This window comes from Nilaparvata lugens, chromosome 8 (genome assembly GCF_014356525.2).
Source record: "Nilaparvata lugens isolate BPH chromosome 8, ASM1435652v1, whole genome shotgun sequence".
NCBI classification, from domain to species: Eukaryota; Metazoa; Arthropoda; class Insecta; order Hemiptera; family Delphacidae; genus Nilaparvata; species Nilaparvata lugens.
In genome coordinates this window covers 40,906,978-40,927,434 of record NC_052511.1, presented here as the reverse complement: position 1 = coordinate 40,927,434, position 20,457 = coordinate 40,906,978, and the positions used below count along the sequence as shown (strand labels likewise).

General features: G+C 32.2%; 1 protein-coding gene and 1 long non-coding RNA gene across 2 annotated transcripts; both read right to left on the bottom strand.

Moving 5' to 3' along the window:
• Nucleotides 1–319: 319 nt before the first annotated feature.
• On the bottom strand, nucleotides 320–3,707 carry LOC111050966. The gene is made up of 3 exons (XR_002606082.2): nucleotides 3,379–3,707; nucleotides 2,554–2,683; nucleotides 320–880 (listed from the first exon to the last, which is right to left on the bottom strand). It is a non-coding gene; the product is annotated as an uncharacterized LOC111050966 (long non-coding RNA).
• A 3,676-nt stretch (nucleotides 3,708–7,383) lies between these two features.
• On the bottom strand, nucleotides 7,384–19,691 carry LOC111050969 (eukaryotic translation initiation factor 4E transporter). Its single transcript, XM_022337357.2, has 2 exons — nucleotides 16,720–19,691; nucleotides 7,384–13,098 (listed from the first exon to the last, which is right to left on the bottom strand). The coding sequence occupies exons 1-2, from the start codon at nucleotides 19,529–19,531 to the stop codon at nucleotides 12,635–12,637; spliced, it is 3,276 nt and encodes a 1,091-aa protein (XP_022193049.2). The 5' UTR covers nucleotides 19,532–19,691; the 3' UTR covers nucleotides 7,384–12,634.
• Nucleotides 19,692–20,457: the final 766 nt, after the last annotated feature.

The following is a 20,457-nucleotide window of genomic DNA, read 5'->3' as shown; positions in this document are numbered from 1 at the left end:
TGGTGTAGGCCTATTCAACGGTTTTATTTTCAATCTTCTCATTTGGTGTCTCATGTAGTTTTTCTACAAAATTTCATAAAATAATGAATATTAAAATATTTTATTAATGTCATCTCAAGAAGTGCTGAAGTTGTTGATTGTTAACCAAAATAAGAATCTCTCACTCGAAACTACATTGATATTCTTCATGAAGTTGGAAATTATTGACATACCGTACATATAGCTATCGGCTGGAATAAGATTTGGAATAGCAAATCAAGATACTGTATGTCAAACAATTAATTTAATTTCAACATTATTCAATGATAAAAATATATAATCGATAAAAGACCTAATTAATTTTTAATATACGGTATTCAATTTGTAGTCTGTTGATTTCTTCCACTAAAAAGATACGGTAGACAATTAATTTTTTGATTTTATTTACACATTTCTTAACTCATTAAAATCAGTTTGGTGCTGTGTATGATACCCACATATCGTTTTCTTAATAATAGTATTAGGGTCTAACAAGTATAAACATAGGATTTTTGAAATTCTGAGATCATCTCAGATACACAGGTTGGGGTAATTTATTTTCCTGTTTTCAATTTATAATCATTCATATCATCTTGTTTTTAGTATTTATCGTTGATAAGTTATCATTCACTAATAGATTCTTTCAATTTCTTCCATTGCCAATATTAGAGTGACTAGAATAATTAGAGCTGAAATTGCTGTAACCAGGGTGATAATTAGAACTCTGGAGACCTGATCCGGCCAATCGCTGATTATCTGTGTGGCTCCTTGAGATATTCCATGGCATCTTCCCAGTGCAGGGTTAGTGAACGGAGCCGGTAGGTCATCAACCAGTAGTAATTGAAGGTCTTCATCGTCGCCCCTACAAAATAACAGGTTATCACCGAGAAAATAAATCACTGTAGATTACTAGATTCATATTTTGGATAATATGGCAAGGGCAACACTGGTAAGGTTTGAACCCTGAGACTTGAGAAGTGTATTCCGGTATCTACTGTGAAATTCATACAGTATTAGAGGCGGGTTTGGTGAAAATTAGTTGCCAAAGTTTCAAGAGAACGGGAACATTTTGAAACATTAGATTATCAATGTGCATATTGCAGATGAATCCTCGAACATAAATTTTTACAACTCATCAGAGCCCCTAGATTTTTATTAACAAGGTTGCTCTTTTTTTACTCATCCTCTGTCTTATCACCAGATGTTTAGGATGCAATTATAAATTGAATTGATCCCTATAAAATTATAAAAAAATCAAGTATTTTGATTTACCTACTAGCGAATTAAAAAAGCTAGCAGCGCTTTGCGCTGCGTGGGGTCAGAACTGTATTCTAGAAATGTTTTAACCAATCATTGATTCACAACCGAAATACTTTTTAGAGCTTTTTGTGACAGATGATGTGATTCATCATTTAGTTACCGTATTGAAACTAATAGATATGCAAATCAACTATTAGCTGATACCCGTTTGTCAGCTTCAGCAAGAATGCAAAAGTGGGTGCTCACTTCAGCAAAAGAAATTGAGCTTTTTCTTGTATATGGGATCCTTGTATTGCCCACGATTGAAGGAGAGTTAGCAAGTTTACAAGAGTATGCTTATATATATGCCGAGAAATAAGTTCGAACTCTTCTGTCCAACTTTCACTGTGCCAACAATAAGATGAAGCTCCACCAAACAACCGTCTGCACCTAAATACAAGAATCTTGTTTTGGTTGTTGGAAATTGTCAATTGGTCGTCAATCCAGGAGAAGATAGTGTATTGATGGAACTATCATTACATTTTGAGGTCGTTTGATTTTCAGGCAATATAATAATTATGAATAAACCCCATCCATATGGCATTAAAATGTTCAAACTGTGCGCAGAAGACTGTTTCGCAATATCTTATAAAAAATATGCTGGTAAGGAAGGTACACCAAATTCTGATGTTTCCACAAAATATAATATTCTTGAGTTGTCTGAACAATATTTGGATACAGGAAGAGCTCTCTATGTGGTAGACAATAATTGGTATATCAGTGTACTTCTTGCTGATTCCTTATTACAAAAAAGGTATCACATCTCGTTGGTAGGTACTCTTCGCAAAAACAGGAGATTAAATCCAACTAATGTTGTGAATAAATCACTTTACGAAGAGGAGAAATTACTGTTCAGAAATTAACAAAAACATTGTTGTGTTGAAGTGGAAGGATGGACGTGTTGTCTTGATACTCAATTCTCACTACAAAACATTTTGATAAAAATTGGGAGAAGACAGTTTTGGGCGTTGCCTGTTGTCTTCTCCCAATCATATTTTATAAATTATAATTATGATTTGTGATTGTCAATGGAATAAATAAATAAATAATATGCAAACTATGCAGAAGAGGGAATGGGAAATCATTGAGCCTGCTGCTGTATTTGACTTTCAACACAAAAGTGGCATACCTTCATCGACTTGAAAAATGACAGGTTCCTGTAAGTCACACTGTAGCGTATATAAGGAGACATACCCTAGATAGTGGGGAGAATGCATTCGAATATTGCATACTTACCCGTTGTGTCTGCAATAGGAGTATCCTTCCTTAAATTTCCCCCTGATATCTTGCATTTCTTTCTTGTTATCAATTCACTTCAAATAACGCACTCACTCGTCAGAAATCGTCCTCATTTGAATGATCTTCCCTAAAGGAATTAAACACACTCTTACTTCATAAATAATAATTAATATTTTTATAAAAAGTTTATTGATATTTTCAAATCAACAATTTTTATTTATTCATATTATTCTTTATTTCAATACTTTGAAGTGAGTCATTGAAATGTACTGGAAAAATAATTCTATAGATGCACTGCTCTCTTCTCGAAAATATTTATATGCTGTAAATATTCAAATAGATTGGTGGAAGTGATAAATAGGCTATCCTACTCAAAGGTCAATGATTAGTTTTAATCTAAATGAATTTATCCTTCCAATTCTACTTCTTTGATATAAGAATTGGCAATTTTATAAAAAAGTTAGCGAGTTATAAAAAAACTTTAGAGACCTGAAATTCCCAATTAAAAAAACTAAAGCAATTTATTGCCATCAGAGATAACAATACTATAAAGTCCTAATGATTTATTATACATGGTGAATTAAATTATAAATTATATTATTAAAAACCTTTTTACTAGGCTGATAAGTAGAAGATGTAGGTAAATTAATCATTATTTCAACTGTAAATAGACTTATATCAAATCAAATACATTTATTTTGTCATAAAATAATACAGATTGATAAAATAAATATTCTAACTTACAAAATGGCACTACCGGCAAAGAAAAACTTGTGCGCCGGTAATATAATGTAGATTTTATTATGAAACTTTTCACATTACCTCTAGTAGGATTTTGTCAATTTTCGGACAGCTCGGTAGAAGATAACTATTAGGTGAAATATATTGGATAAATCTGTCAGATAATAAAAACAAAACTTCTCTATACCGTATCTTATTCACTCTGACAGTTAAAGAATTTAACAACTGATACGATGATCTGAATCGAACTGTCATAAACACAGTGGCTATATGGACTAGTAAGTAGTTTTATTAACGAACAATGGAAAATAATGTTAGCAGGTTCAATTTTTGGGGAGTGATAAAGAAAGAAAATAAGGTTTTGTATGAAAGAGTGAGAGAAAGAACAATGCCATCTCAGCAGATTATAACAGCTTGAGTCGCATTTATGTGGATTCATTAAACAGTGTACGACTGTGAATAATTGTTCAACATTAATGAATAGAAGCTATGCAATAAAACAGTGAACGATTAATTCACCTGTGATTGTGTTGTAGCATTATTGGGCTACTGTACGGAATAGCTTTTATCACCGATTTTTTATTGTAATATTTTGGTGAATGTGATTATTGCTGAAAATATAGACCGCTAATCACAATAAATGTTTCAAATAGCTTAGGGCTCTAGATGTTATTCTATTAAGGCTGTGCAAAGACTAAAAATTAAATTTTTACTGGTGATATTTTTCAAGTTTTTTGATTTGTATATCATCAAGCTATCAAAATGAAAAAAAATTCTCAGGAAAACATTTTTTCCGATCATTACTTTTTGAGATATAGGCGCCTAAAGTTTAAATTTTTGGGACAGAACATTGCAAATTCGGTAAAGAGATAAATCAATGAGATTTAGAAGATAAATTCTTTATGGTATTGTTGATTGAATAAAACAAAAATTATTTAAAAATATCAATTTTTGAGAAAGTTATTCAATTTACCGTTAATAACTCAACTAAAACTTATTTTTGGTCATTATAAAAGTTATTCAATTTACCGTTAATAACTCAACTAAAAGTCATTTTTGGTAATTTTAGTAAATTGAATAACTTTCTCAAAAATTTATATTTTCAGAAAAGTTTTGTTTTATTGAATCTACAATACCATTAAACATTTATCCTTTTTTCCTTTTTGTGTAGTAGAGAAGCCTTGATATTGTGGTAATTATTCATATTGAATGAAAAAAACTTGAGTTTATCAGAGATTGACAATGGTGTAATAATCGAAACCGGTCTTTCTAAGTATCAATAAATCTGTGGTTCTTTGACAATTTCTTAGTCTTTTTCATTCAAAAAATTTATCCTTTGAATCTCCATGGATTTATCTCTTACCGAATTTGAAATGTTCTGTCCCAAAAATTTAAACTTTAGGCGCTCATATCTCAAAAAGTAATGATCGGAAAAAATGTTTTGATAGCTTGATGATATACAAATCGAAAAACTATGAAAAATATCACCAGTAGAAAGTTGAATAAATGCACAAATTGGTGCTAAAGTGAGCATTTTTTGAACAAAAAGTGTTTATTTTAAACAGGAGTTTTTAGATAATTTGTCAGTGAATCTCATGCATTATATTTATTGTCATTAACATTCCTTAGATAATTTTTTAGACAAATGTACCTAATTCAGAATACGGTACCTACCTGCAAATTGACATGGAAAATATTGAATTTTACATCTCATCAACATATATTAAAATAGCCTATTGATAAAAGCAAAAATATTATTTGAAGGATTGATACCTAATCAACATTAGAACTTGGAAGTTGAGTATTAATAAGTGCTGGTTAAATTGGAATCGTAATTAATTTTACGAGAACCAACCAGAAAAACCTTCTGTGATTGGTTCTCGTGAAATTAATCACGATTCAAATTTAACTGCTTCTGTGCAATGGATAAATTGCACAAAACAAATTGCTTAAATTGCACAAAGGTACAAAGTACCTTTTAGTTTAATAGGTACTCTTATTAAGAAGTTTTTTATTCAGCTAGGTACATATTGCATTTTTTCAGATTTTATTTTAGAGATGAGTACCTACCTAATATTATATTGGGATTATACTTAACAATATTATTTCTATATTGAGTATTAAGCACTAAGCAATCAAGCATATTTCTGTTTAAAAATTTAAGAATAAGTCAACTGACAAGAGAAAATTTAATGACAATACACAACTTATTTGTTATGTATGAAATACATAGTCTACTTTTAGTTTAATCTACTCTCTTTCTAGTATTCTAGTAATCTGGGTCAAGTAAAATTGTGTAATTGATAAGTTATCATTTACTGTAGGCTACTTTTTTTAATTTTATAGCAAACTTATTATTGGTCCTGCATATAGATGAATGAAGGTCTACATTATTGAATCAGAGTATCGGGGCATAGGTTGAATAATCTGGTGTGGCGCACTCACACAACTTTCCTTGCCGTTATGAAAATTTATCACCTGACGCTAGTGTTCACGCGCCTCTCAAGTCTACTATTCAAAGATCTGAGCCAGCTGGTGACAGGACAATAACGCTGGAGACACACGAGGTCTGCTATCTCTTCATAGTAAATTATTTAATAGAATCAACAGTTGCCAACAGTTTGCAATTGAATTATCACATTTTCTCGAATTTCGAGCTTATTTTCAATTTTAGGTGAAAATGTTACTGAACATTAATTGTTGAGATTTTCATGCTCAATCATGATTTTTTTTGTTTAAATTGTATCTGGAGCCTGATAATTGGAAATCTAAAATCAAACTTTGCATAGATGGGGCGGAGCTCCTAAAATTTTTACAGAAATGGGACTTGTGGCAGTTGATAGAGCTTATCAACGACTATTTTAGGTATAAATTTGATCAAAATCGTTGGAGCCGTTTTCGAGAAAATCGCGAAAAACACTGTTTTTGACAACATTTTAGCCATTAATAGCCATTTTACAGACCATTAATAGCGGAAAACCTCTTTTTTGGACTCAGGGGACCTTGAAAAGTATAGAAATTTAGAAATTGGAGTACCTCAATTTTTTTCGGAAAGCAATACTCTCCTTACCTAAGTTAACAGGGCAAGGAAAGTAAAAATGTCAACTTATTAGCTACCTAATATCATTATGTTACATACCGTTAGGCCTATCTAAAGACTATTTAAATTTCAACTCAAATACTTTTTAGTCTCATGTTTAAATAAGTAATATATTGGGTTCTGTTCATTTCAAGTTTCTTCAACATTAAGTGATTCAATTTAGAAGTAGTACACTCACCTTCTGTAAAAAATTAAACAGTGCTAAAAGTATCAGTAGACAAGATAATCTTCTCAACTCTATGAAGACGCACAAAACAATAACTTTCAACGTCAACCATAATAAAATCAATTTTACATGCTGACGACATAACTTACTGTCATTTTACTAGCTAATGTGTCAACTTTACAGTAAAACTTGAAAAATTGAAATAGCAGTTGGACAAAATTTGACAAGTTCCCGTTTGTTTTTATAAATATTTTTGGTTACCGTAACTTTGATCTTCATTTTTGAATACAATGATAACAGCTGAATTACAGGAAAAATCAATTACCTAGTTTTTATCAATTGAATTATTATCTTTTTCATTTGTTCTAGATCTTGCATTCTTGCTAGTATAAAATAAAGAATCGTGTTGATAACAAAAATAATGAATGATAAAAATTGAAAAATTACCGATTAGCAATTATTCAAACGAAGTTTGGGTTGAAACGGATTTTCTATTGGCAATTTTGATTTTTTTGATCCATAACTTTATTCTTATTTTAAAATATTTTATTTTGAATGAGAAATATTGTTTGGGTTCTTTCCTTGGAGATCTCAGATTTGAAAGCTATTGATGATTGCTAGCAGTCTTTCTAAAAAGTAAATCTTCTGCTTGGAGATTTACAATCCCTAAAATTCCATTTCCCTGGATAAAAATAGCAGTAGGCATATGACAAAAATGCCCCTCTACGTTCAATAACAAACATCTATTTTCTAGGAACATCACAAAACTATATTAATCATCGTAAGCCAGGTATTGAACTAATTTGTAAATCATAACACATTTGAGTTTGTCATTTTTTATTATGAAATAATATCAGTAAACGAAAAAAGTTTGAATTAAGATGACAATAATTTGAAGAGTGAAAAAATTGAATATGAATGATAAATAATACTTTTTTGTATAATATAATTTTTTTTTATAAATTATTGTAATTTTAAATTGATTTCACAATAAATTGAATTGAAATAATAATAAACCTAATACATTGTCATTCAAAGTTCTAGCCCAGTATGCTGGGTTTTACATTTTTGAGGCTGTGCAAAGGCTGAAAATAAACTTTCTAATGATGATATTTATCAAAGTTTTTTATTTGTATATCAAGCTATCAAAATGAAAAGCTTTATAAGGTAAACCTTTTTTCCGATCATTACTTTTTGAGATATAGGCGCCCAAAGTTTAAATTTTTGGGACAGAACATTTCAAATTTGGTAAGAGATAAATACATGAGATTCAGAGGATAAATTCTTCATGGTATTGTTGATTGAATAAAACAAAAATTTTCTGAAAATATCGATTTCCAATCAACAACAATACCATGAAGAATTTATTATCTAAAATATCATGGATTTATCTCTTTCCGAATTTGAAATGTTTAAAAAATTTAAAATTTAGACGCTCATATCTCAAAAAGTAATGATCGAACAAAAATGTTTCCCTGAGAAAACATTTTCATTTTGATAGCTTGATGATATACAAATAAAATAATTTTGAAAAATATCACCAGTAGGAAGTTTATGTTTAGCCTTTGCACAGCCTTAATGGTAAAAATACACTGAAAATTAAGGTTTTGAGTCAGATTTGAGTAATTCAAGAATTAAAGGGGATTTTAGGTAAATTTGAGACAAAAATCAAAATGGATTTGAGGTTTGGAAACCTAGTATTGAGAAAAAATAAGTATTTATACATTTTTATGATTAGTTGAATAAAGTGAAAATTGAGGGAAGTTTCTGAATATTTCAATACTTCTAAGATAATAAATAAAAATGTTGATACTTCTAGTTGTTATAATTTCAAAACAAAAAATCTTCTGGGAAGAAGTTATTAACATTAGTAGGAAACGAATCAGTGGACTTGGGAAATTTTGATTTTAAATAAAAAACACTAGATGGAATGTTGAAGTGTGACTAAGAATGTAGAGAAAATTACAAAAAAAAAAAAAATGGGAGTAAGTAGTTAAAAAGGATAATATCAATAAATATAATGAAATATTTGGAAGATTAATAGAGATTGGAAAAGTCTAATCGAATCAAGTTGGAAATAAATTGAACCTAACTCAAAACTTTTAAAAGAAAATAATAATTTTGTTCCTTTCAAATCAAAATTAACTGAGAAAATATTTGACTTATGTTGATTACATTGAGACAGAATAATCGAATATTTCAAGAGATAATAATTTTGAACAATGATACATTTACAAAATGACAACATTCACAGATTTTTGGATTTATTCAATTTGAGCTGATTGACATCTACTAACATCCAAGAAACAGAACTGAACACAGCCATTGCAATTTTATAAAATGACAGAAATGTTCTTCTCAAGCCAAAAAAAAAAATTCATTAAAACATGCTTTTCAAGCAATTCTACAAATACAGACACATTTAAATAGTGTAAACTACACCAATCTGACAATCTTTAATTAGTTGAAGACATATTAATATGTAGAGGTTTTGGACCAATACATACGGTACGAACAACAGTTGAAATTTCACATTTAAAAATGGACAAATACTTATAAGACATAGAAGACAGAGGACATTTTTGAAACAAGTTACAAGTATCATATCTTATTATGGATTACTATGAATATTTATTCATTTTTAACTGAGGTGTAACAATCAAGGATGTGCACAAGATTATTGTTTATATTTTTAAACTTTTTTTGTCTTGGAAAAACTATTAAGTTATTGAAATATGGAATACAACACAAAATAGAAAAAATAATTTTTTGAACCATATCTTGCAAAGAATATATATTTATCCAGTTTAAAATTCAATTAATCTATGTTTTTCTTGTAATTTAGAAGGATTATTTTTAGTTGAAAATGCTGAAACATGCGAAATGATAGAATACATTCAAACCGTGAATTGATTTGAATTTATTTTCAAGAGCAATCTGTACACTTGAAAAAAATCAACAACTTTGGAGATAGCAGCTACAATCTAGTAAACACTTTCGCAAAAAGTGCTCATATCAAATAAAAATCCGTTAACGGTTTTGAAGGTTCATGACATATTGGGTTTCCAATACAATTTCCAAGGTTTCCTTTATATTTGTATCATTTTAAAATATTGTAGAAATTAAAATGAATATTCCACTCGGATGTACAGACTGGCCAGTTTATGTATTTGTAAATGTAAAACGAAAATATTGTAAATTTTACCTATAAAAAGTATTTTATTAGTACGACATATATTTATATTTGACGGATATTTGGTTCTTCTATGAATATTCGTCATTAGAAAATTCTTCAGATCCATGATAAAGATAGCGTAAAGATTATAAATCAATAGATAAAATTGAAAAATATATCAAATGAGTAAAATATTGTAGATTTCAATTTAAATAGGACATTCTACACTTGATGGAAACAGCTACTTCAAAAGCACATTGTGCAATTGCATAGTTATCAAATCAAAATTGTATTCACAATTCAAACAATTGATGAAACCTCACTATGCAATGAATAGTATTTCGAATAACTTTCAAATCAAAGACACAAAACATAAAAATATAGAACAACCACATGTACGGTACACAACCTTGAATATCAATATCAATATCAATATCTTTGTGACATTGGCGGCTCTTACACTTAGTGCCGGCTGCACAAAAGCCGGCTAAATATTAATCGAATTAATTTCACGAAAACCAATCAAAAAAGGCTTTTCCGAAAAGAGAAGGCTTCTCTGATTGGTTCTCTTGAAATTATTCACGATTAAAATTTAACCAGCTTGTGCAACCGGGCCTTAGAGATTGTCGGCCGACACTCAGAACTGTTCTCTGATTGGCTAATTTTCAGCTAATCGGAGGATATTTCCGAGTGTCGGCTGACAATCGGCAAGTGTGGAGACTGCCATATGAGTATAAATAATATGAGGTAAGAGTATGGTAATATCTTTAAAGGCAATAAATAATAATGATTCATTATTCACACTTATAGTGGACATGATTAAATTCAGGAGCGGTGAAAATATCAATCGACTAAACTGGTTTCAAATTAGGCTACCTATACAATATTTAAATATTCACAAAATCCAACAATTGAATTGAAAGGAAATTGTAATTTCAAAGCTATACCTATTTTAATTTTCTTAATGAACTAAATGGAAACAACTAAATCAATAATTTGTAATAAAAAACTCAGAATAATATCATAATTGGAACAGGAACGTCAGTTGCAATTTTCAATAACTTAAGACATCGATATTATTATGATCATAAATAATAAGGTTAATAATTATGATCGGTCTGAAAATAAACTAGTTGATTTCAATTAAATATTCAGTTAATTACATTATTTATTCAGTAAACATAAATTTTAACGGTAATAATATCATAATTGGAACATGAACGTCAGTTTCAATTTTCATTAACTTAAGACATCGATATTATTATGATCATAAATAATACGGTTAATAATATTGTGATCGGTCTGAAAAACAACTAGTTTATTTCAATTAAATATTCAGTTAATTAGATTATTTATTCAGTAAACATAAATTTAAACGGTCTTTAGCATTATACAGATGTATTGACAACAGTCAGACAAGTAGGCTAACACAGATTATCACACAAAATAATTCTCCAATGAACATTATTTAAATACTATTATGAATGATGATGATGATGATGATGATTGAATGGGTGATTTATGATTGAAATATTCAATTTTTAATCAAATTCAAAGTTGAAAATTTTCATCCAAGATTCAACGGTTTTTTGAAGATCTAATTTTGAATGCAACAGTGAACAATTTCATCCATTATAAATACAGAATGGTCTTGATAATATCAATATTTGGAAGTTTTATTGAACTTATTTCAACGTCTTCAGTTGTTAATTGTTTCGTCGTTCAGTAACATTGATATGTCTTCAATCTTGATGAACCACCATGTAGGTGATATTCCATATCAAAAGTTGAATGTGTGAATTATTTAATCCAGAATTTATTTTTAACCCTTCAACCCTGAAAGATTTTTAGAACTCCTGGGATATCGAGAATGATGTTCTACATACAATGCTGTTGTTGAATTATAAATTTGATCAAGTCGCAATTTTACACAATTTGGCTACGCTGCTATTTCTTCGCATGGAGAGCCAAGTCATAACTTATTTTTTTTATACAGACTAAAGTAACGTATTCAAGATCACCGTTACGTCATTGTTAATGGGTTCTAGATGTCAATAAAGTTAACTAAAAACAATTCCTAACGAAGGTCTTGATCAAAATTTGAACGAGTTAGTTGAACATTGATCTAATCAATTTTGAACAGTTAAATTCCAAGTAAATTCAACTGTCAACAATTTAATTTCACTGTAAAAATTATCTTATAAATAATAATTATCGATGTAATCGTCTCATTAAACAAAAGCACAAATTCAAAATTTTTGGAATGAATTTTGAACAGGCTCATGCCACTACGCCAGTAAGTTGTTAATTATGTACATTTTCAGTCAACGGTCTAGTTCAACATAAAATACGGTGTCATTGAACATTTATTAGTACAATATTGAAATGTTTTAGTTCACGTCATTAGAGTTTACTGTGAAAACTGTCTGTCAAATGTCAAAATTTGAACCGGTTTTGTCAAACTTTATTTCATGAATTTTCAACGGTTACATTTCACATTATTGAAGTTAACTGAGAACAATTACAGTCAACGGTCAACATTTAAAACGGTTTTGTTAAACATTATCTCAAGAACATTTAACGGTTCCATTCCACATAATCAAAGTTGACTGAGAACAATTTCAATCAACGGTCAACATTTAGTATAGTTTTGACAAACGTTTTCTCGAGAATTTCCAACGGTTTTACTCTACGTTAACTGAGAACAATAATTTCAGTCAACGGTTTAGTTCAACATTAAAAACGGTTTTGTTGAACATCAATCTAATAATATACACGGTTTAATACCACGTCCTACTGTGAACTATTATTTCAGTTCACTGTCAACATTTCCAATATAACGGTCTTACAAGTAATCAATATAGATATGATAGTATAAGGTGTCATTAGTTGAAAGTTAATTGTGAACGGTTTGTACCCTTTCGAGGTCCTCGACACTGAGCATCTTCTGCGTGGGAATGTCGGGCAGTTTGCCGGCGAGTCCATCCTCAATCAGTTTGGTCGGCAGCCATCGGGAAAGCGGCCCTCCCTCATCGGCCGGCTGTCGGTTGAAGCTGCCCTTTTGTGACGTCACAGACGGACGGTCGAGCAGAAGGCCTTGCAGGCAGGCCGTGCCATCGTCGGCCGGCTGACGGTTGAAGCTGGCCTGTTGTGACGTCACAGACGGACGGTCGAGCAGAAGGCCTTGCAGGCAGGCCGTGCCATCATCGGCCGGCTGACGGTTGAAGCTGCCCTGTTGTGATGTCACAGACGGACGGTCGAGTAACAGGCCTTGCAGGCAGGCCGTGGCAGAGGCAAGGTTGTTTGCGCTGCGGGATGCCATGTGTGACTGCTGTTGTTGATCATGCGGATGAAGGAAACCTGAAAAAATAATTAAATAATGCTTACATTTTTCGAATATAAATTGAATTTGTAAAAATTTTCCTCATGAGCTTTATAGATTCTTCTTCTTCCTTTTCTTATCAGGGTTAAGGCAGGACTTCCTATATACCTCCTAGTATACAGCAGGTCCTGGTTTAGGCATCTCTGCCTGTTCCGAGCCTCACATCCATCCATCTTTTCTTTGGACGCCCTCGGTCTCTCTTGCCTTTTGGTTCGTAGTTGAGTACCAATTTTGGTAATCTGTCTTCCTCCATCCTATTCACAAATGCTGGCACCATTTCAATCTATTCTGAGATATATTTTAGTTTATAGAGAATACAGTAAGTCGCTTTTTTATCTCAGTATTTCTCAAACAATCTTCTCTACTGCAACCGTAGATTCTTCAAATCTCATTTTTGAATTTCTGATGCCTGTAGACTAATCTATAAAACATGGTTATTCCTTATCTTAGTATTTCTAAAACCATCATCTCTACTGCAACCGTAGGTTCAGCAGAGAAATCTCATTTCTGTTGTCTGCAGACTAATCTATTAGTGAGACTATTATCATCCATCTATTAGTGAGACTATTATCATCCATCAAAATTCGAGAGAAAAACAGTAAGTTTGGGTTTAGGAGGTGTACTGTACACACAGAGAGCGATCAGGCGTTCCCAAGTTCCGCTTCTTGGAAAGTCAAGTTGATTATTGAATTAGTAGGAGAGAAATTATATTTATTTAATCATGTATGTTCTCACAGAAAGAGTGAGCAAATTTCCTTTGCCAGGTCTGAAGAGTCCTATGGCAAACAGCAAATTACTGAAATACATAAAAAATCGAATCACAGTGATAAATAAAATATAAACAATATTACTTCATTTTTTGAGTAGTAGAATGATTATGCTTTTGAAAAGAGGTCAGATACTAATACAAGAATATACGTTTGAAATATTCATGATAGACTAAAGGGGAAAATGAGACATTGAAAATTAAGAAGACTAAAATTAAAATGCACGAGACAAAAAGAAAAATTAATTACAGAGAGAGGGTGAAAGAACGAGAGAGAGAGAGAGCGTGAGAGAATTAGTGCAGAGAGTGCTATTTTCTGAAGGCTGAACATTAAAAAAAATAAAATGTATGAATTCAGGGCTACTTTCTTGTATTTATAAAATAGGATTATAGTACCCTTTAAAGTTAATAAAATAATAAAACAAGAATACAAATTTTAACTACTAGTTTCTGTGAATAAGCACTCTCTGAGAATAAGCACTCTCACTTTCTGAAAATAGCACTCTCTGCACTAATTCTCTCACGCTCTCTCTCTCTCTCTCTCTCTCTCTCTAGTTCTTTCACCCTCTCTCTGTGATCACACAATCGTCAGTTTATAAAAAAAGGTTATTATTGAAAATTTTTATTTTTATAACCTGACGATGGTGTAATCACCGAAACTAGTAGTTACAATTTGTATTCTTGTTTTATTATTTTATTAATTTTAAAGGGTACTATAATTCTATTTTATATTTAAAAAATAAAGTTAATGATTTATGGATATTATAAGTATGTTTAGCAATTAGTGCTATGCAAAGATAGAAATAATTCCTTCTAGATTGCTTCAGGAATTTCTATTGATTACGTTTTATTTCCAACAAAGATGATATTTTTATAGTGCTTTCTTCTTGTAGCCTATATTGAATACATTCTTTTTAATTCATATGGTTGTACATGATTTTTGCCTTAATACTTTTTTAATAATAAATTTGAGTATAAATATTATGTTCTGAATTTCTTTTATATAAGTGAGGAAATGCTAATTAATATTTCTTGAAATTAGATACCGAAATTGAATTGTAAATTTCTAATAGTGGCAGAAGAGTTTTAGCAAATGGAAAATAGTATTCGACAATATCGTCCAAGATAATGAAGAGTTTGTTCTTCTAAATTTAAACTACAGCTTATACTAACACAAACATTGTTGACAGTCATTTATCAATAACTGATAAGATTATTCAAATGATTCATATGAAAGTTCGGAGTGAATCAGGAAGAAAACTGCTGCATTCAACTGATAAACCGCTATAAAAAGATATTTATCCAAAAACATACAAGTTCTGACTATGTCTGTTGATCATTTTTCAATAATTTTCATTATTTATGCTATCATTGTGAAATAAATGATTAAGAAATGATGATTTTAATGAGAAAATGGATAATGTATATCAACAGATTATGAATCCCGTTATGAAAAGTGTTTTTCTCAACAACAAAATATCTAATAATTGATGAAAACATTTCAAAGTCTGTAAAAATGCAAAATATGCTATCCATCCATCGTATTAATTCATAAATAATAAGTTTGAATGCTATTTTTACACTCACCTACTGAGAAATTCACAATTGAATAAAAATTTCCAACAATGAAATGTACTATTAAATCTTCACTTAATTTCATTAGATTAAATTTTTCCTAATAACTTAATATTTTCAAGTTCTGAGAGTTTATTGAATGTAATCATTCTATTATATTCGATTTTTAATCAAATCAAAATTTCTAGTTTATTTATTTCTAGACTGAAAAGTGGACTCAAATCAATTCGAGTGGATAGCATAACCTATAATTGTCATTCATTCATAACTCTACCTTCATTGTATTATCATTCATCCCATCAATATCACCTAGGCTTAAAATACTTCTAGAAAGTCGCATTTGTAAAATAATAATAAATAATCATTTTTGTAGGAGAGAAACTAATCGGGGAGTTGACGAACATTGACTGAAATTGTACACATAATTTGATAGCTACCTTCACCCCAATAGACAGCCGCCATATGAATGAGAATAGATACAAAATAAAATTATAGTACCCTTTAAAAATAAATAAAATATTAAAAAACAAGAATACAAATTGTAACGTAACTACTAGTTTCGGTGATCACACCATCGTCAGGTTATGAAAATATAATTTTATTTAATTAAATAAAATATAATTTTATTTTATAAATACAAGAAAGTAACCCTGAATTCATACATTTTAGAGAATAGATAGGCTACATAATTTTATAGCCACTTCAACACTCAGTTAATTCATTTTCAACTACTGTAGTCATGTCCACGTTATAATGGTAGTATTACGACGACTTTCTTTAAAATTAGTGGTTTTGAAAATATCAAGTGGTTTTCTACTACATAATTTACTACAGTGAGGTCCACGTTATAATGACAGTATTTGATCAACATAGATGTTGCTATCCTTTTCTACCATTTGATAAAGCAGATAAGCGCTATCCTTTTCTAGCTCTGCGACATTGCCAAATCATTTTTCAACAATAAAGAAATATAATTGATTGACAAATTATTATTCAATCTCGATGGTAAAAATGTATAATAAAACATTAAATAAAATATTTTTTTGAATTATTTCAAACAATAAAGAAATATAATTGATTGACAAATTATTATTCAATCTCGATGGTAAAAATGTAGGCTATAATAAAACATAAAAAAATATTTTTTTATATTTTGTATTTTTATTTTTGTGGACATGACTATAGTTTATTTTGTTGTATGGTTAGTTTCAATATTGGAGCTGACTATAGAATTTGATTGATACTTGTTAGCACTGACCTGCTAGGAAATGCTGAGCGGCAGTCGGCTGAGGTGCAGGGGTCTGGCTGCGGAACTGACCCGGGTGACCTGGCACGGGGTAGGGCGTCTCGACCGGCATCAACTGGGAGCCGTCACTCTTCTTCATGATCGGCCGGCCTTTGTTCATCAGCATGTCCAACTTCTTCGCCTGCTGTTGCATCTGCATCTGTTGCAGTCCGTCATTGGCTCTGTACATGAACTGGTCTCCGCCTGCCGGATTGGCCGCGTCGGCTTTGCGTTTCTGCTGACGCAGCACCGAGGTCGGAGTGAACGTGGAAAGCAGTTGAGAGTCGTCAGTGGCCGGCGACCGGGCCCGGCTCCACATTTCCTGGCGACGTTTGAAGTTTTCGCGCTGCTCCTCCAGCTTCTTCTTGACCAGTGCGTTCTGCATGATGCCTTGCGTGTGCATGGCGATCTGCTGCGGTGACGGTATGCGCTGTGTGAACGGTGCGCCCGGTACATTCAACTGTTCCTGCGGCGGGGGCACCACAATGTGTGTTTGCACCCCGTGTGCAGCCAACGGAACACTCTCTGCCATCGCCGCACTCTGCAACCAAAACTCCACCACAACGGGAGCCATCTCTCGGTAACCAGCCGGTAACGAAGCCAAATAGTTGGGGTTCAAGAGTTGAGCAATAGTAAGTTGGCCCTCTTTCAACTTGTGCAACATTTGGCGGGCAATTGGATTCGTCACCAGTAGTGAGTCCGCAACGGCAGGTCTGATAAATTGTGGTGGTTTAACAAGGGTTGGCACAGGTTTGGGGAATATGCCCAGCGCAGGAGTTATGACAGCGGCTAGATCAGTCGGCTTGGCTACTAGTTGTGGTTTGGGAACGGCGAACCTGCCCATCTTCAACATTTCAACAGTCTGAGCCTGTTGCAGCCGGGCTGCTACAGTCGGGTCTGCAGCTACGGTGAAGAATCCAAACTGTGGTTGTGGTACATCCGCTACTCTTGGCTGTGGTTGAGGTTGCGGTGGGATCTGATTGAAAGCTGCACTCACCGGATTCGGATTCGTAGTTGCCGACGGTTTCGACTGATTGAACAGTTTCTTGAAGGCTGCCATGTCCTCCTCCTTCTTAGTTGTCTGCTGCGGTTTCCTGAGATGTGCCTCCAATTCCTCGACCGAATGCACTTTTCCGACGGTGCTATTTCCTATCACAGTTGCAGAACTTGTCGGTGCCATCAGTAACTTCTCGAACAAAGTGCTGCCATCGGAAGCGGGCTTTTCTGGTGTATGCTTATTTTCAGTGAACGATGGCCAGTTGGAATGATCACTCTTGTTATCTGAATGTTTCACCTCGTTTGTGTTCTTTTCCGAAAACACTTCGCTGAACGCACTAGTGCTTGTCACCATCGGCTCTTTGTCCGATATCCAGTTAACAACGTTGTTTGACGACGATTCTGGTTGTTGGCACCATAGCGAAAATTTTGAAGTCCTACTTTTTGTGATTTCTGTTTCATCGTCATCAACTAGAAGTTCATTGAAATTTAGAAACGCATCAATATCATTAGGTAAGCTGGGAGACATAGGATCAATTACATTTTTCGCGGTTTTCTCAGAAGGTCCGTTATCAGTGGGAGTATCATCTTTTTGTTGTTTCAACTTCTGTTCTGATTCCTTTGACAATAATTGGCTTTCAATAGGATCTTTCTTTTCTTTCTTCTGTTTATTAGGTTCTGATTTGGTATCAGTTGACTTGGTTTCTTTGGTTTTGTTTTTAGCTTCAGCTTTTTTATTTTTTTTGCTTTGCATTTCTTTTTTATAGTCTTCAAAACCCTGCAGCTCTATTACATCGTATTGTGAAGTCGGACCAGCTGAAAACCACTCGGGCTCTTTTTCAATCCTAACATGATCGTCATTGTAATTCTTCTTCCTATCAAAGTACCCATAACGATTTCGCTCTTCGTCATTATTTTGTCGCCTATCATTTCCCCCTCCGGAATTGTTCGTTGAACGCTTATCGTAAGTAGTATTCCAACTAGAATCTGAGTCACGCGTTTCCCAGGCCGAATCACGGGACATAAGACGTCCTCTGTTCAACCGCTGTCGGTTATCTCTACTTAACTGACTAAAATCACGAGGCTGATTTTGGGCCAAGCTGTCCAGCCGTTGTTTACGGTGCTCATTACTTGAATCTGTGTCTCTGATGTCCTTGCTTGAACTTAGACTATCAAGTCTATGTCTTGTAGAAATATTTCGATTGGCAGTAGGTAATATATTGAAAATACTGGAACTAACCGAACAACCAGTATTAAAGCTTCTCCTTTGAGGACTAAGAACTATATCGTCTTTTTTTAGTCTATCTTGAACATTCAAATGCTTCTTACCTGTACCAGGTTCTTCTTTTTCCGACGCATTCTTCTTCTTAAACTGTTTGCGCTTTACATCATTCGAATTTTCTTCGTTAGCAGAATCATTAAGCTTTTTATCATTACTTTGATCCTTACCTGTTAAATAAGTTGCTAAAACGGATTTGGGTGCTTTTTCCAGGCAAGATGGGAAGATGCTTGAGTGAGGCGACTCTCTCAATTGCAATAGGAATTCTCTGGAATATTGCCGTGAAGGCATTTGTAAGTCGTTGGAAGGTTGAAATGCATTATCGTCGGCAGAATTATCATCTTCAACATCACTAAAAGTATCACCAACATCTTCATTAACACTAAAAGTATCAACAGTTTCCTTTGTTTTTTCGTTTGCTCCCGATTCAATGCTTAAAATGGATGACCTATCCGATTCTAACACTTCACTAATTTGTTTTAAATCGCTCTGAACTAATAAATTTGACATCTTAAAAAAGTCTCATGGATCACAAAAACAATGTATATTTGAGATGGTGAGTAAATATACGCTATTTATTTATCAATTTGACAGACAATAACTTGCTATCGAAACTGTAAACTTAACCTCAAATGCATACGTAACAGCTTCGAGATTCAGCTTTTCAATCGTGTCAGTGTTGCCAACTCGATGAAAAATTGCAGATATTTTGTAAATTTTTGATTTTTTACAACTTTTTTTTTGGAAAATGCATTGAATTTTTGCAAAACCTTTCGAAACTTGACGTCAAACTTGGAATATATATTAAGAATGAGAAATTATCATTCATTGAGGTTCTTATATGGATCAATGTCACATGTAATAGATTTTTTTCAAATAAAAAGTTTTTATTTTTCAATTTTATCAGTAGATTATAATCAAATAATTTTTAGAATAGTAATATGATTTTTTTCAATGGAAATTCTCAAAACATTTAAGTTGAAATTCATTTGAATTTTCCTCCAAATCATTGAGAGTCATTGGGTATTCCATCATAACAAAACATTGTGAATTGAATACTTCTCCGTCGAAAACATTGACAGCTTTGGCAGTTTTTCTAAACTGAGAACTGAACATGATTGAATAGAGTAATAATGAACAAATTTGTTGTCTTTTTGATGACAAATTTCAAATAATGACATCAATTCAATCTCGGATTCAGATCTTCTGTTGGTAATATTCCAAATCAGCTGTTTGGTCAACGTTCTCGTTTTTTTGGGTTCAGGCTATTATCTGAAATTATCAAATTATTTGGAATATTACCAACATTATACAGAGTATTTCCAAACATCCTACCAATATTCTAGGGCATTGTTCCTGAGTACGAAAAATATTGGAATATCCTATCATATTAAGCGAACAATTTCCGAATATTTGTATTTTTATGTCTGGTTATT